Source organism: Piliocolobus tephrosceles, chromosome 11, assembly GCF_002776525.5.
Source record: "Piliocolobus tephrosceles isolate RC106 chromosome 11, ASM277652v3, whole genome shotgun sequence".
Taxonomy (NCBI): Eukaryota; Metazoa; Chordata; class Mammalia; order Primates; family Cercopithecidae; genus Piliocolobus; species Piliocolobus tephrosceles.
The window spans coordinates 50523792-50541631 of record NC_045444.1 but is presented as its reverse complement, the minus strand read 5'-3'; the positions used below and the strand labels follow the sequence as shown (position 1 = coordinate 50541631).

At 35.7% G+C, this 17840-nt stretch overlaps 1 protein-coding gene across 1 annotated transcript in view; it reads left to right on the top strand.

The window, feature by feature from the left end:
• COBLL1 (cordon-bleu WH2 repeat protein like 1) overlaps positions 1–2447 on the top strand; it is a 167035-nt gene extending 164588 nt beyond the window's left edge. The window contains exon 14 of the mRNA XM_023217327.1: positions 1234–2447. Coding sequence (XP_023073095.1) covers positions 1234–1320 — 87 coding nt within the window. The 3' untranslated portion in view covers positions 1321–2447. The remainder of the gene's footprint in view (positions 1–1233) is intronic.
• The last annotated feature ends 15393 nt before the right edge of the window (positions 2448–17840 follow it).

Below are 17840 nucleotides of genomic sequence, written 5' to 3'. Positions count from 1 at the left end.
CCCCTCTTAATACTCGCCAATAAATTCTACCTCCTCTCCAAAAAAAAAAAAAAAGGAAGTCATTACCTGTCATTTGTTGGCTCTTCTTGGAAAGAAATCTCACAGGTATACTAAACAGAGTGCAGATGAGTTTTCCCTTCTGCTGGTGGCAACTCTTCTTCTTACCTATTTTCTTTTAGGTGTGTAGTGTCAATCACTCTGCTCCATCCTGGATTCATCAGACAGTCGAGAAAACTCTAATATTAGTTTAGATGGCCAATCTTTATTTAGTAAAAGGCAAAAAACGAAGCACAGGGAAGCCAAGTCCAAACTAAATTTGCCAATGATTTTCCTTTTAACCAATTTACTCGGTTGCTAGGAAAATCTGTGGCCATTTGTACTCTAGTTGTCTTCTTGTGAGAAGATGACAGTGTTTAGTTATGAACCTAAATTAGTAAAATTATAATCTAAACTGTCTTAAAATATCTTCATTATATTGCAGGTATGATATTTCAAAATATAGATATTTACTATTCAGAATCCAGATTACTTTACATTTTTCAAAACCTGGAATTTCACACTATGTAGAAAATTCTTGTTTTCGTGTTTTTATTTACTTATAGTTTGTGAATAGAAGACTTTACCATAGAATTTTGAAACTTAGGAGTTTACTTACTGAGAAAAAGGAAAAAACTCCCTTTCAGTCTGCAATCATTTGGCTTAACAGTCACAGATTTTACTTTTTAAATCCTTCACATGAAAGCATTTTTAATACCAAGAACTCCTTTTTTTGTTTTGAATAAATAGGGGGCCATGGGGAGGGGGATTTCATGTTAATTTATACCATCAGTACAAAACTTGTAAAATTCATTGCTTGGTGGAATTCACTTTATCTTTCTACATTCTCAGAGGCAGTTTTGGGGAGCCAGAATTACAGAATTAATCTAGCTAAAAATGCTCTTTAACAGCTTGGCTTGCAGTCTGTTTGTGCTCTTGTCCTTTGTGTTGATTTGGTAATTTTATACAGATTAAGATGTGTTAATGGATTATTTAACTTATTTGTTGTGAAAATAACAACTCTTTTTAAATTTTATGGTAGAATGAATGTCTATTCTTGATTATAATTTATTGAATAATAAATACTTAGCATTTACAATTAAGCAGAAGTTAAAATGTGGTAACTGTTGAAAATTGAAAATTAGACAGCTGTCCCATTTTAAATTGATGGGTGCAAAGTGTGTTTCTTTCTCTTAGGTTACCATTCCATCAAATACAATATCTGTGAATGGAAGGTCAAGACTCAGCCATTCCATGTCCCCTGATGCCCAGGATGACCGTTAAATGTTACCCTGCCACACCACTGCACTTCACTTCCACTTCAGACCAACTTCATACTAATGGAACATTTTGGCAAATGTATATTCAGATGTACACTAATATATTATCTGTTAAAATATTAGAATTTGTGCTGTGGCTTTTAATGCCAGAAGAAAAGTTACCAGAATTTATAATTTATAATAATTTTTTAATCTTTTTTTTTTTTTTTTTTTTGCCTTAAGAGTTCAATATGCTGCTTTAGAACTTTAAAACAAGGTGTAAATGATTTTCATTTTTTACAAATGAAAAATAATCACTTTGTATTGATTTCACTTACCAGCACATTCTCTACAATGGTGACTTAGACAAAAGTATAAGATTCATAGACTTATATTTGTATGATATACAACTAGGACAAACATAGATATGACATTTGCTGCCTCAATGTTGCAATTGGAAATATTTATAAGTTATATGAAAGCCTGTTTTGTGCTGAAAGAATAATTTAGAAAACTAGTGATATCAAATAAGTATATTCAGTTCAATAATTGTTTTCAATGATGAATCACTTAGTGTGAAAGACTTGCCTTGTGTATTCCTTATGTAATTACAAATCACTGTCAATTTTATGGCAAGCTCATAGTATTTTAATATTTTATTAACATGGAACTCTTGTTTTTTTAATCTTTAGAACTTAAATTCCACAAGAATTTAAAATATTTTCTGTATATAATTATGACATTGTCACACAGAAATTACACGTTTTATGTGCCAGAGGCCTTAAAAATCTTTCTGTGAAAATGCTCATATATTGTGACAGTTATTTCACATTTGATATGTAGAGAGGAATAGGGGTTAGTTTATGTTTATATTGAAAAACTTTAAAGACTATTTGGAAGTTCCAGAAATTCTGGTTTTAATTCAAGTAAAATGATAAAATAGTCATTATATAGTTCAGATGCTAATATCCTAAGTAATAATATATATTTACATTGAAGCTAAAACTGTTAAGCAAAACAATGCCAATGTGTCGGCTTACAGCTCTTCTGGAGTCTAGAGCCTGTTGGTGTTCTGTCCCTACTTTAAGAATTTAATTGCTCACTTATTCTAAAAGCTTTGTTCAAACAAGATGATATTAAATTTGTTTTCACTAAAACTACTGGGATATCTGCCTCTTGGGGATTTTTTTTTTCTATTTAATAAAAGTAAGTTGTATATTTGGGGTGCTTTTTAAAAAAACATAGTTTCTGTCAACCAGAATATTTATTTCCCTTACCTGATGCATACATTTCTATTAGCCAGTGAACAAACAAGAAATTTGTAAAATTTACCATTTATCAGGGATCCCTAGTGTACATGTAAGCCCTGGCATTCTGACTCCAAAATGCATGGTCTAAGCATGTAAAATGTTTAGAATAGTTCCTGATTCATGGCATGGCCATCTCAAATGCTAAATGTTGCTGCTGTTTTCCTTTAATCAGATGGAGAGACCCTCATATATAGATACTTAAGTTATGTTGTTATAAGCAAGTAGAGAAGAGTAAATTTTTTTAAAAAATTGTGTTGGCATAAATATCTACTAGTAAACATATAAATTTAGATCCCTAATTTAAACCTTCATATATTTGAGTTGGATTGAAGACTTAACTAAACGACAAGCGACATATAGGATGTTTTCAATATATTAATATATAAGAAAGGCTTAATTTATGAAGATATAAAAGTTCCTACAAGTCATCATAAGTCTACCTAATAGAAATATCAGCACATTATTCTTACAAGAGGGAATTCAAAAGGCCAACAAACATGGAAAAAAAATACCCTTCACTGACAATCAGGGAAATACAAGTTAAAAGCATGGAAAGGTACCACATCAAATTAGCAAAAACATAAGTTTCAAAATAGCAAGTGTTGTCAGGAACATCAAACAGTGGGCACTCTAACTGTTGGTGGGAAAATACACTGGCTTGACTACCAGTTCTGCAATATCTAGTCAAATTAAAGATTCCTTACCATGTTACCTTAAATAAGTACTTACGCACATGCATAAGGAGACATCTACAAAAATGTTCATGGCAGCCTTGTGTAAAACAGCGGAAAGGGGTCCTAACCCGTGCTCAACTTTGATAATGCATATATTCATGTGATAGTCTTCCGCACAACAGTCAAAATGAACAAGTTAGAGCTATGTGTGTCAGTATGAATACATCTCAAAAATAAGTGACGAGAGTGAGTGGTGGAACAAGGCGTGTTTAAAGAAATTAGTTATATAAAGTATAAATATAAAAAATGATACTATAAATTATTGCTGTATATGTAGAAAAAAATATTTGCTGATGGTTACTTGTGGGAACCAAGAAAGACTGAATTGAGGAGATTTATAAGAGGCATCAATTGTGTTTGTAGTATTTTATAAACTGCTGTTTGAAAACAAGTGCTCATTCTAGATTCTAGTATACTTGTAGTTTATAATTAAAATAATGTTTTAAAGGTCACATAGAATTTAGGGGCTATGTATATAAACCATTAATACATTTATGTTCTGAAAAGTTGCCTATCTACACCATTTTAGGAGAATGTGTGCTACCATCTCAATGGGGAAAGAAATTTGTGACAAGTAGTTTTCACTCATCCTAAAATAACAGCACAAGTAAGATAAAGGAATGGTCTAGAACCAACTTTTGACTTTCATGTATAATTTTTAGCATCTAGGCATTTTGCTTTTCATTCTTTTCCCCCAATCAAGTTATTTCTTTATATAATATTATAATTCAGATTATATATTATATATATATATATGATGGAGTATAAAATACATTCTTTTTCATCCCCAGCATCCCACTCCCCTCTCCAAAGACAGCTGTTAATATTTTGATATGAAGCTCTATATAGATGTATTTATTTGAAGTACATTTGTGCAGGTGTGTTGGGGACGTGTGTGTGTGTGTGTGTGTGTGTGTTTCTTAACATGAAAGGAGTCACACTCTAATACTGTTCAACAACTTGCCTTTTATACCAGCAGTGTTTTGGAAGAGCTTTTCTTTTTGCACATACAGATCGATCGTATTTCCGTTAGCCATTCTATTTTTTCTTGCTGCGGTACGTAATGTTGGCTGGAGTGAAGAGACTGCAGTTCAGATCACAAGTCTGCCACTCGAGTCATGGGATCTTGGGCAAATTACTTTCTCTATGCTTCATTTTCTCTTCTGAAAAATGAATTAATATGAATAAAACTGAACACTTTTTAAAAATGGCAGGTAATTCATCTTTTAAAGTTACCAGATGTCAATATTATTAGTGAACAGGTATTATTTGCCTAATATACTCCGTATTCTTTGAGCAGTGACCCTTCTTCCAATTTCACCTCTTTATATACTGCCAAATCTGGCCTTGGCCACTAGGCACTGGCAACAGCATATACACACTGTCACCTTATCCAAGTCCTTGAAATGAGACCAGTCTTTGTCCTGAGACTTAGTTACTTATAGGTGCCTAAAACTGAAAGTGTCCCAATTGATACAATTATGTGTCTAGTGCCAGTTTACTTTCTACCCCCTACCAATAGAGAAAATAAGTATCAAAGAGCTAAGAATCAAACTCATCAATTTAAAAATCTACTGATTTTGATAACTGACTTGAAAGAAAAGAACTCGCAATTTGAGGTCATAGTGAAGATTTCCAGGGTCAAAGTGGTTTCTGAGGTTTTAGATGTAAAAACAGCTCCTATTTATTTGATATTTCAGAGTTTACAATGAGATTTTTATTTGATCCACATATTTAAAAGTGTGCAAAGATTGCTACTTTACAAAGGTCACACAAGCAGAGGAGTCTCAGAGTCCCACATCCAATTACTAGTCTGTTCTTCCCCGTAAGGAAATGTAGCAAATGATGAAGAAACTGGTGCTAGATTTCAAGGGATACCAGAATAGGAAGTTATTTGTTCTGAATCTTCAGTTCATTTTCCTTTTCTCTTAAACGTTACCACTTTCCTGCAAATTTCCATCCTTAATATGTTAGACTCTTCATATAGATACATTGTGTTTACAACAAGGAAAAAATGCCACCATGTGCTCAGAACTTTTTTGACAGGTATTTTGAGAAGAGTTGTGGAACATTCTGGTAATTTGTAGAGATCTGTTGGCATCTCTGCTTCGCAAACTGGAAAAAATCATTTGGAAGTCTTGCTAATTACTTTTCTTGGAGAAGAAAAAAATGCTACAGTTGCAAACAAATGTATAGTTTTCAAAAGAAGCAACTTTTTTGCTCCCCGGTTTATTCTTAGTTTCCAGCCCACGCCTTGCGATAGGCATAGTGATGGCCTCAATTCTTTCCCTCTCTTGCATCCATACCTTTTGCTGTGTGACTTTGCAGCTCCTCTCATTAAAGAGGCAGAGACCCCTTTCCTACCCGTAGAAGCAGGTTTTCAGAGTAACAGAATGAAGTGAAAATGACACTGTGCCAGTTCTAAGACCAACGCTTGAAGGTTCACATGTTTCTGCTTGCTTTCACTGTATTTGAAATGTTGCTATGAGAAAGACATCTCTGAGATAGCTGAATGGTCCTAAGAAAAGGATGAGAGACACAAGGAGCAGAGCTCCCAACGATCATCCAAGAGCCAGGCCTCCATCTTACTCTGATGTGTGAGCAATAAATGCTTACCCCAGCAATACCACCAAGGTTTGTTGTTGGCTTATATAGAGCATTAATGTGGCAATAGGCGCAATACACCCTGTTAAACCATACACATATGACTCTAACCCCAATCATAAATTCATTCAATCTGTTCAGGTCCACAACCCCGTTTCCTCCAGAATCTCACAGATGACTTACTAAATCCAACACAAACACACATCAGACTTTCTATCTAGCTCCCAACCGGTTAAAAGCAATTCCAAATAATATTTTCTTAGTTGTGGTGCAAAAGTGTATTCTCTCCCTTTCTCTATAGTTTTCTCTCATTTTGCCTTCAGGCCTGGAAGCATGAGAGCCCAGCTGTCAAAGTCATCTAGACCCCCTTTAGAAGGTTATTGAATTTATTTGTTTCACAGGATTGTGAGATAAAATACAGAATGCCCACTTAAATTTGAATTTTGGATAAACAACAAATTATTTTTTAGCATAAGTATATCCCATACAATATTTGGGATATACTTATATTTTTATATTGTTTATCTGACATTCAAGCTAACCAGGCATTCTGCATTTTTCTTAGCTAAATCTGGCAACTGTGCTATTTCGTTGAAAACCTGAAAGTGTACAAAGAAGGAAGAAGCAGAATCTGCCATATGAGTAATAGAAGTGAGCAGGCCCAGAGCTTCCTAAGTCAAGAAACCAAGAGGCGTCATTATGGAAAAGAGTAGCTCACCCTGTGTGCTCCTTGGTAGTTCTCTCTCAGAGATACCCTCATGTTATGAATGGGCAAAAGTTCACTGAAGAGTTCATAGTGAAGAAACTTCGGATGATTTCTGTTGTTGGATTTTGGATACCTTAAAGGGATCAGAAAATAATATACTTAGGAAATTTTGGTAATGTCATCATTACCCTCCACGTTATTATTATGACAGTTACAATTGTTAAGTCTAGGTGGTGGGTATGTGGGTTATAATTGTACACGATTTTTAACTTTTCTGCATATTTGAAATTATAATAAAGTCAGTAAATAAATTATTGAGACACTCCTATTACAGTGACCAATTGCACTCTATTCTTATGGGTAAAGACATTTAATTTGTGGCCATTTGTTCTCCCTCCACCCATTAAGAATGTTAGTCAAGGCCGGGCGCGGTGGCTCACGCCTGTAATCCCAGCACTTTGGGAGGCCGAGGCCGGCGGATCACGATCAGGAGATCCAAACCCTCCTGGCTAACACGGTGAAACCCCGTCACTACTAAAAGTACAAAACATTAGCCGGGCGTGGTGGCGGGGGCCTGTACTCCCAGCTACTCGGGAGGCTGAGGCAGGAGAATGGCGTGAACCCGGGAGGCGGAGCTTGCAGTGAGCAGAGATCCGGCCATTGCACTCCAGCCTGGGAGACAGAGCGAGACTCCGTCTCAAAAAAAAAAAAAAAAAAAAAAAAGAATGTTAGTCAAGTCAGGATAGATGATGCGAGGCAAGTAGGAATTTGGCAAAAGCTTCTATTAGCGAAGTTATTTAAGAGTGTCATGGTTCAGTTTTAACTGAAAAACACCATGCACTGCAAGATCTGATGGAGCACAGCATTATTCTTATTATTTCATTATACTTTTAAGTTCTGGTATACATGTGCAGAACATGCAGGTTTGTTACGTCAGTATACATGTGCCATGGTAGTTTGCTGCACCCAGCAACCCATCATCCACATTAGGTATTTCTCTAAATTCTATCCCTCCCCTAGCCCCCTCACCCCACGACAGGACCCGGTGTGTGATGTTCCCCTCCCTGTGTCCATATATTCTTATTGTTCAACTCCCACTTACGCGGTGTTTGGTTTTCTGTTATTGGAACACGGCATTATTTTTAAGAGGGAGGGGAGAAATAGGGAAAATGAAATTTAAGTACCGCTGCTCTACCATTTCCTCTGCTACACTTCCCTTGAGGTAGATTTTTATCACATTTTACTCATGAAGCTCAGAGCACCCTAGGGTGGTGCTGGGGTTGAAGACATATTTGATACCATGGCCCCATTTTTTTTTCTGCTGTACTCTGCTGCCTTTTTCCAGTTGTAACCGTGTACTTGAACAATCTTCAAAGTTTTTTTTTTTTCCCTTTGCAATGAATACCTCATAAATTACCTCTCTAATTTTTGTAATCTTATTTCAGTTGCCTAAACCTGAGAAAAAAATCATAATGAAAGTGACCAGTATTTCTCCCAGACCACTTATTCTGCCATTTTGAAGCCTGATGGATGGCTGGTAATTTGTACTAGGTGTTGTGCCACATCCCCCATAAATATGGGACACCTCATAGAATTTTACTAGGCACTGTGCTTTAGAGAAGTATGGCCTCAAGAAGTCTAGAATCAAAGAGGAGACGGACATAGAAATGTGGAGAAACGTAATCCAACAGTGCATGAGATATCCCAGAGAAATGTTTGCTAAATGCTAGAGGCTGCGAGGGCTATGATGTAAAGGGACTGGTGATCTGGACTTCCAAAACTGGGTGGATAGGAGTTGATAATGTGAATATAAGAGGAAAGACTCTGAGGGCATGCGTATGGTGAGTTTTATTAATAGTCTGTATTATTCTGGGGTGGCAAGATTGTTCCTTTATCTGATGAACATTCGTTGACCATTTTCTTTCCAACAGGCACTGTCCTGGGTCATAAAGAAAGATGGCTAAGACAATTTTAGTCCTCCAAGAATTATAGACTAGTGATGGTTCATAAAACACAGTCATAAAAGAAAAGTATGCTAGAGATGTAAGTTATCCCTTTTTCCACTAGGTCATTTGCCTTTTTTCAGAAGTGCTTCATATATTCTTGATACTAGCTCATTATTAGTTACATGAATTATAAATATTCTCTTTGTGTTCGTAGCTTACTGTTTATTTAAATTGTCTTCATGAAAATTTCTTATTAACATAATTGAATGCATCAATATTTTCTGTTAGGATTAAGATTTTTTGTATTATGTTTAAGGAATCCTTTTCTACCCTGAGGTCAGACAGGGGCATTCATTGGTATTTTATTCTGAAAGTTTTAAGGCTTTGCTTCTTGAATTTAAGGTCTGAATTCATCTGAAGTATTTTGTATGGTTTCAGATAGCAATCCATTTTTCTTCTTGCTCCCTATATGAATAGTCAAATTTTTAAACTGTATTAGTTAAATAACCATGCCTTTCTTCAGTGATCTGACATATTATCTCCATAATTTTTGATGATCCCTAAATTCATAAGTCTATTTTGGGGTTTTTATTTTCCTGTTCCATTGGTCAAGATGTGTATATGGCACCAATTTTACTGTTTTAATTACTATAACTTTATAATAAGCCTTTATATCTTGAAGAAAAGTTGCTCCTTTTTCTTCTCCTTCAGAAATGTCTTGGCTATTCTTGCTCTATGCTCTTCTCTATAAATTTTAGCATAAACTTAATTTCCATAATATATGACTGGGAATTTTACAGAAGAGTTAATGTGTCTAACTACTAAACACAAAGAATAGATCAGTGTTAGCAGTTAACTGAGGGAATGCAAATCAAGACCACCAGGAGATAACAATTTGAGCCTATTGACAAAAATTCAGAGTCTAGTAATACTTAATGTTGGAGAGGATATGGCCCAGTATGATCTTACACGCTGTTGGTGAGAGTATCAATTAGTACAAACACTTTGAAAACTAAGAGGGAATTCTATAATATCTAACATTTGCATGTATCGATTTATCTCTCTAGATCTAGATCCTAACCCTCTCCATCCTGCACTGTGTTTTCAGAAGTGGATTATGAATGGTTTCCTTGCATTCTGGCTTCTGATTTGGTTCAGCCAATGAGAGACCATGGCAAGACATTAGAGAGAAGGGTAGAGAGTCAGGTCAAGGTTCTTAGTGAGATCAACTCTTTCTCTGCCAGTTTGTTAACTGAGTTCTACTGAAAGCTAGAGCTCTGTTGAGTAATCTTTTAAAGCTGCAGCTACCCTTTTGAGATTAAGTAGTAGCTCCCTCTTTGTGCCTTGTTAGGGCTAGGGATGTTTAAGGATCCTTGCCGTTTCTAGTCCTAGCATGTGTTGTTGTCCCATAATAGTTATTTTTTTAAACTTTCCTCAATGACACAATTTGATCTTGTTCCCACCAGTACCTTTGCTGGTACAACCTAAAACTCAACAGTTTCACTCTTAGGCATATACCCAAGAGGATTCAAAGTAGGTACGTTTTCCAGAAGACATGTTAAGAATGTTTGCAGTACACTTTGGATCACTTTGGATGCTTTGGTAATAGCAGAAAAAAAAAAAAAAAAAAGACAAGAAAGAAACAGCCCAAGTTCTAATGGACACAGATAAATAATAGTAAGCAAATGTCAAGGAAAAAACATTTTGAAGAAAGCCACAGAAGGCAACATATAAAATTATAACCTTTTAATAAAATTAAATTAGATGTACATATATGTGCTAAGAGTTTTTTAAAAGGAGGCTTGATAAACATTACATTTAGGAGACTGGTTACCTGTAAGAGGGAGAAAGGGGGATAGGATTAGGTTAGGCAAGGGACACATACATTGGTTATCAGTGATGTTTATTATTCTGTGATATAAATTAGTGGATTTAGGGATGTTTATTATATAAATTGGTTGAATGAACATATAATTAATGTATTACTGTTAAAAATGAATAGCAGGTTTAGAGAGTGTAGGATTCCTCTAAGTAACCCTATGAAGTTTTGAGCAGAAAGGTGACATAATCATAAAATTAATCTGCTGGAAGTGGCCAGAAATTCAGAAGGGAATAATCCTTTGCCAAAATCCAAGTCTGATTTTGATGGGGTTCTGGCTCTAGACTCGTGGCAGAGAAAGGAAAATAAAGAAGAAACAGAGTTAAGAATTGATGGCATTTTTGGTGGAAATACAGAAGTCAAAACGAGAGAGAACTGAAATATGAGGCCAAGAGTTGGTAATCTGATGCAGATTTTCTGTCCCAGAATTATTGAAACCAGCATTTTAAATATTTTCTTTTAAGGAAATATGAAGAATATTTAACCATTTGATGCCATCTATATATTGGCTACATTTATGCCAAATGATATAGAATGCCTTCATTTCTTGGGCTTTTCCCCGTCCTTACTGTTTTCTGGGAATTGAATACAAGACCAAAGCTGAGACTCTGCAAATAAAGGTCAGGTTTTAGCTACATCTATAAGATCAGTTATATATTTTATAGCTGACAGATATCCAAGTTGTATGTGTGTGTGTGTGTGTGTGTGTGTGTGTGTGCAGTGAAAGGAATACCATTAAAAGATACAAAGGTACATCCCAGCTAAAAAGATTAAAGAACTATTTGAAATTATGGTGTACATTATGTCTGCTTGAATGTCAACCATTCTTAAATTCAGAAAACACTTCTACACTAAACATTTCACTTAAATATTTAAATGTTAGTTTCTTTCCTGCATTCAATAAAAATAGCAAAACTTATTAGGGAATTCAATCCTGTGGGTTGAGTTGTTAATCCCTGTACTCTATTTATACAATTATTTTTCAAGTTTATTTCCTATTTTTATCTTGTCCTTCAACTGCAGTATAGTTCAGGGTTGCCTATTTTTAGTGCACTCAAGTACCACACTGTGGAAATGCTGTCACAGTTCACCATATAACCACAGCAGTGCTGGACCACACCTTGCCTGGCAGCAGGTGACCAGTGCTTATGTTATCTGTCTTTCAATTTAAAGGGTGAGTCCCAAGTTTTCTATTCTCCTACCATAAAGAATATCCATGTCATTGTGAAAGAAAAGAAAAGCAATAAAACATTTTTATTACCCCTGTGTTTTAGAAGAGACCTCAAAAACCTTGTCTAAAATTTAAGATAAGACGTTTAATACGTGTGCCAAAGATAAAGTAAGCCATTTTTAGCAATCTTGGGACTTTTGGCTCACTTTTTGTCCCATCCTCATTTGGGGAATCCTATAAAATCATTTTGTTTTATTTTTTAAGAAAAATCTCAGAAATGAGTTTGACTTCTTGAAGATTCTTTGGCAGCTTTATTTTCTTTTTTAAATTCTTGTCTAGATGAGCTGTCTGCAGAACAAGCCTATATTTATTTAAATATAAATTTAAAATCTGTGCCTCAAGCCTCTTTGATATCTGAGATGGGGCCAAAATGACAAGTGTGTTTAGAGATATCTGGTTAATATTTTTTCAGATTTTCCAAATCAGCTCACTTGTAGAAAGCTGACAAGTGGTATTAGAAGAAAAGAAATCAATATGTAATTATGACATGGTGCTGTGGTATGAGACAATGGTATATTTGAAATTTGAAATTGGGGATGCAGGTTTCCTCCTTCCCAACCATCAGTCTGTCAATGCCATCTGTTGCACAATGTGAAGAACGACTGAGCTCATCTTCAACAAACACTGGCTATTGGTCTTTTCATTTTTTTTTTCCTGAGGTACTTGTCTTTATCAAGACAAAGGTCCCTGAAGCATCACAAAGATTTGTGCCTTAAGGAATGTAGCACAGTGAAATTAAGATTGTTTTCTTGAAACTTTTAAGTGGTCATAAAGAAATAGGAATTAAAATGGAGAAATGAATTATTCCAAGGATGCCTGCCCAAGACAATGTCACAGATATGAAATTTCACTTGCTTCATTTAAAGGGGTATGATTTACTGTAGAAATAACAAAGATTTCAAATCTCAGTTACCAAAATGTGGAATAGCAATGTACTGTGCAGCTTCCTTTGGTTGCAATAGCAGAAGAAAATTACACATGAATGTTTAAAGAGATGTTAGAACTATATTAGTCATGCTATACCTTCTTTTAGCACTTAACATAATTGTAGTGTAAAAGCTATTTACCCAATTTTCCCCATGAGGGTAGACACCATATCTACCTTGTTTGCCTTCTATCCCCAATCCATAGCACATCATAACAGCAGGAGCTTTTGCCCTTACCATATCTTCATCTAAATGCTTCATTGATGTTAATCATGTAATAAATAATAACAGTAGGTATTATCGTTCCTCCATCTTATAAATGAGGAAACTGAGGAACAAATTATCCAAGATTACAGATCTAGTAAACAGACAGAACATGAACCCAGGCATTTGGACTCTAGAGTCCTCATTCTTCTATATTGCCTTCATATTAGGAATGAAATAAATGTTTATTGAAAGAATGCATGAATAAGACAGTAAATTTTGGCTGGGCACAGTGGCTCACGCCTGTAATCCCAGCACTTGGGGAGGTTGAGGTGGGTAGATCACGAGGTCAAGAGATCGAGACTATCCTGGCCAACACAGTGAAACCCCATCTCAACTAAAAATACAAAAATTAGCTGAGCATGGTGCCTGTAGTCCCAGCTACTCGGGAGGCTGAGGCAGGAGATTCACTTGAATCTGGGAGGCAGAGGTTGCAGTGAGCCAAGATTGCACCTCTGCACTACAGCCTGGAGACAGAATGAGACTCTGTCTCAAAAAAAAAAAAAAAAATAGACAGTAAATTTAATGTTTTAGCTTGACTAAATGAGGCATAGACCATTAGAAATACCCGTCCTACCTCCCTACAAATGTTATAATAGAGGTAGTCAGTAGTATTTATAGCATAATAATATGACAATAGCCAGCTTCATTCTTGATGTAATGGTAGAATTCTCTCAAGTTCTAAAGAGAGATTTTTTAAAAAGTTGATTAGGTTTAATTTGCTCAAAGTTGTTTTCATTTCCATTTAAACATATTCTGCCATAAACAATACACAAATATATAAGCACAGAACTCTTTCATAGTACTTGTAAAAGTGGCTTACAAACTTGGAAATTCCTGTGAAGTGAATTCACCGATAGAGTTTATTAATTTTTATTTATTTATTTATTTTTGAAACAGAGTCTCCATTGCCCAGGCTGGAGCACAGTGGCCCGATCTCAGCTCACTACTACCTCCGCTCCTGGGATCAAGTGATTCTCATGCCTCAACCTCCCTAGTAGCTAGGATTACAAATGTGCGCCACCACGCCCAGCTAATTTTTGTATTTTTAGTGGAGATGAGTTTTCACTATGTTGGCCAGGGTGGTCTCGAACTCCTGATCTCAAGTGATCTGCCCGCCTCGGCCTCCCAAAGTGCTGGGATTACATGCATGAGCCACCACACCTGGCCTAACCACCACGCCCAGCCTTAATGATCGATCTTAAGAACATTCACCAAGTACCCACAATATAAAGTACTATGCCTCCAACTAATGCCCCCCTCTCCCTTGGGCCTTTCTTATTCTTTCCATAGAGGTGAATAAGTCTGGTCACATTCTCTGATTTTATATTTATTGTGTATTTTTAGCTTGCTTTGATTATTACTTGTTTCCATTTTAATAGATTTTAACAAGAGAACAGACAAATTTCACTATTTCAGTAATAAGATTCTCATAAGAATTAAGGAATAACAGACATGAATTATGTATACTTATAAATGCAATTGCTTTTTCCAAAATTATATTTCATGAGAAAAGTTCAGTAACATTTAATTGAAGAGAAGTTTTAAATTATAGCTGTTTTTGCTAGAATCAGTTTTATTCAAGAGTGTGTGGGGCTCCAGTTACACAGTGCAGGGAGGTTGAAGTCTGGACCAGGATCCCAGAGATCTGGGTTATGGGCCTGGGGATGTACCAATTTACTAGGAGACCTTATCCAAGTTACTCACTTCTCAGAGCCTCAAGTGTTTTATCTGTAATACTAAGGTGCTTCTGAAATATCCTTGTCTCTTCCAGAAAATATATATTGTAATGAATCATCACACCAATACTGTGAATTTCGTAGTGACATTTTTTACAAAGTCATTTTTAAGGGAAGTGAAAAAAAACCCTCTCTTTTCTTGAAATCTAGATTCCATTTAAGTGATAGTATTTGTCTATGAAAAATACAATGAGCTATGGTGAAGTGATTTGTGTAAATGATCTCATTCAGGAGGCACTGAAGGGACTGACACTTGTCATTGCCAAGTAAGTCACATTTAAATTCCCTCAAGCCTTGAGAAATAATGTGAGGGAAAGTGCAAAAATAGCACAGTCATTCCTTTGGACTAAGTCAACTCCTAGGCCTCCTGAGAGTGCTGCAGCTGTGTGTTCATATATATATATGCAAAGAGAAATAAAAAGAATCATCTATATTTGGCACAGGGCACTTTTCTATACACCAGTGTACACATCTATCAATACATTTTATGCTGAGACTTTTGGTAAGGAAAGACCCACCATGCACACAGATACAGACACATACTGAAGATGGTTTCTTTCCCCTGCAATACAGAAAATTGCATGAGCCCACAACCACACTGAACCAACCAGAATGAAACTAGAGGCAGCCGTATCTGATAGAAACTGTGGTGAGAATTGAGATTGACAGTTACAGGGCTAGGAGGTTAATGAGTCCATAGTCCTGCCTCCAGTCAGAACTGTCCTAAGCCATTCCAAGCAAATGACAGCTCAGCCTCTTGGAAAAAAAAAAAAAAGTCTTCATAACGTGCTTCAGTAACCTATTCTATTGTCTAAATGTCCTTATCCTCGTAAAGTTCTGGGAACGATATGAGTCCACATTCTCCTCTGTTTAATCTTTATGTTGACAGATATCAAAAATAATAAATTGACAGAAATGTCAAAGATGATGAGAGCCTTAGGGATGGGTCACGGAACTGGTTATCACCTTTCCAGAGACCTCAGAGGAGAGAATAATTAGCAAGTCTGTTGTGGATTGTGGTCCTAGTTAAAGTAATATTATGAGTCTATTTGTTTTTACACATAAAATCTGTTATGAACCACTAAGTGAAATTTTGCCTTGCACTTCATAACAAGGACCATAGGCTTAGCAAACACTATCCCGAGCAGAAACATGTTATCAAAGAATAGGTTCTTACATTTAAAAAAAAGAACAAAAAAGGAAGTGCAGAACTGGTGTACAAATAGAACCATACTTCTTTATTTACTAATTATTTTGTGCTATAGTATTCTAATTTATAGATACTTTCTTACATATAATGCTTCTAATAATAGATTCCTGCCTGCCCTTTACTTCTGGGAATTGGGAGTGATGAAGGTGTTGGCAGCATTATATACAGAAAAGAGTAAGAGGTTTGCAGACCAGAGTTCTAACCCCTTGTCTACTGCTTATCATCTGTATGGGTTTCAGAATACTGCTTGATGCCTGGACTTCATTGCCCTCACCTGTGAAGTGGGACTAAGGACATCTATTTTACGCTATTCTTGAAGAATGAAATGGGATAACGCTGGTGAAAGCATCCAGGACTTGGCAGGCACTAGAATAAATGTTGGTTGACCATGAATCTGATCTGCCACCATTGGTTTTCTTTCTTCTCCATTCCTCGAGAGTTCTGAGAAGTAATTGAGTGCGGGACAAACTTGCCTCTTCTGAGCGTGTCACTAGCCTGGGTTTCTGCTTCCATTTGGCCTCTCTTCTCTGTTGCTGATCACCATGCAGGCTCGTGGGGGGCGTTTCCCACAGGGACAGCAGGGGCAAAGGCAAGGAGGCCTTCTCATCCCAACTTAAAACCGATGTTGGATTTTAACTTGAATTTTAAAAAATCTGCACATGTTACATTTTTGCTAAGTAAAAGTAGATGGAATTCAGGTTCTAAAAGACTGTATTCATTTTTAGAAAGCCATAACAGAACTTCTTTGTGCAAAGGATAAAGAGACTGATTCAAAGATAGACTACTTTTTAATTCACAAGAGTGAGCAATAAGATTGCTATTATTCATTGTTAGCTAGAAATGCTATTATCTTCATTATTTGGAATAGATTTTAAAAACTTCTTATTGTCAGAGAAACATGTTCATATACATATAAAAGAAGATGTAGAGATAATTAAAACATCACTTCTAATTTTATGATCCAGAAACAACCACTGATAATATTTATGTACATTTTTTTCCTCTCTTCCTACATATATTCTGATGGGAAGGACTGCTTTCAAGTTCAAATTCTTCCACTTACTGGTCGGTCTTTGCAAGTTATTTAGGTTCTCTAAGCATCTGTCACTGCATCTGAAAACTGGTACCAACTATGTAGAGCGCTTCTGAAGATTAATAAGAAAATGCATATAAAACACTCAATACTGAATATGGTACAGAATAAGCATTCGATCATGTCAGCTACTGTTGTTATGATCTTTGTTATCTGTGTCATATTTTCAATGGAAAAATTACAGTTCAAGGAGAGGAAATGACAGTCACTAGCAAGGTATTTTGACTTGGGCATTTGGAGTTTGTGCACTACAGAAAGGTTTCTCACATGACAACAACAACAACAAAAAGACAATTTACTTAATTCTTTACTATGTGATCCCAGATACTGTAATGTCATAACTTATTTAATCCTTACAACAGACCTATGAGAAACATTATTATTCCCATTTTACAGATGAGTAAACTGAGTCAAAGGTTAAGCCACATGCAAATTTTCACAGTGAAGTGGAAAACTGGGATGTTAATGGAATCAATTGAGTTCCAAAGCTCATTTTTGTAAAGAGATATAGAAGAGTTTAATATTTAGTAGCTATATTTTTAAGTATTATTGTGAAAGTCAAAAATTATAAAAAGCAAGTGACTTTCAATTAATTAGAGAAGGACCAGATAGATAAGTACCAAGAAAAGAATTAGATAGATGGCCTATCCTTTTAGAAAGAATGTTTTGCAGTGTTCCCAATTGGCCTTTTATACCCATCCAGCAAAGTTACAGGGCTTCACATTCAGTCCATTTCTTCTGAACTTTGTGGGTAGCTAGAAGTGGTTGGGCAGCAAGCAGTGTTCTTGGAAAAATATATGTGTGTTACTCTTGGAAACAGACCATGTTGCAAGAAAGTCTTTGGCATAAAACAAGGCTGAGTATACACAGTTGTCTCTCATATGGCATTGGTTTGGAAACATA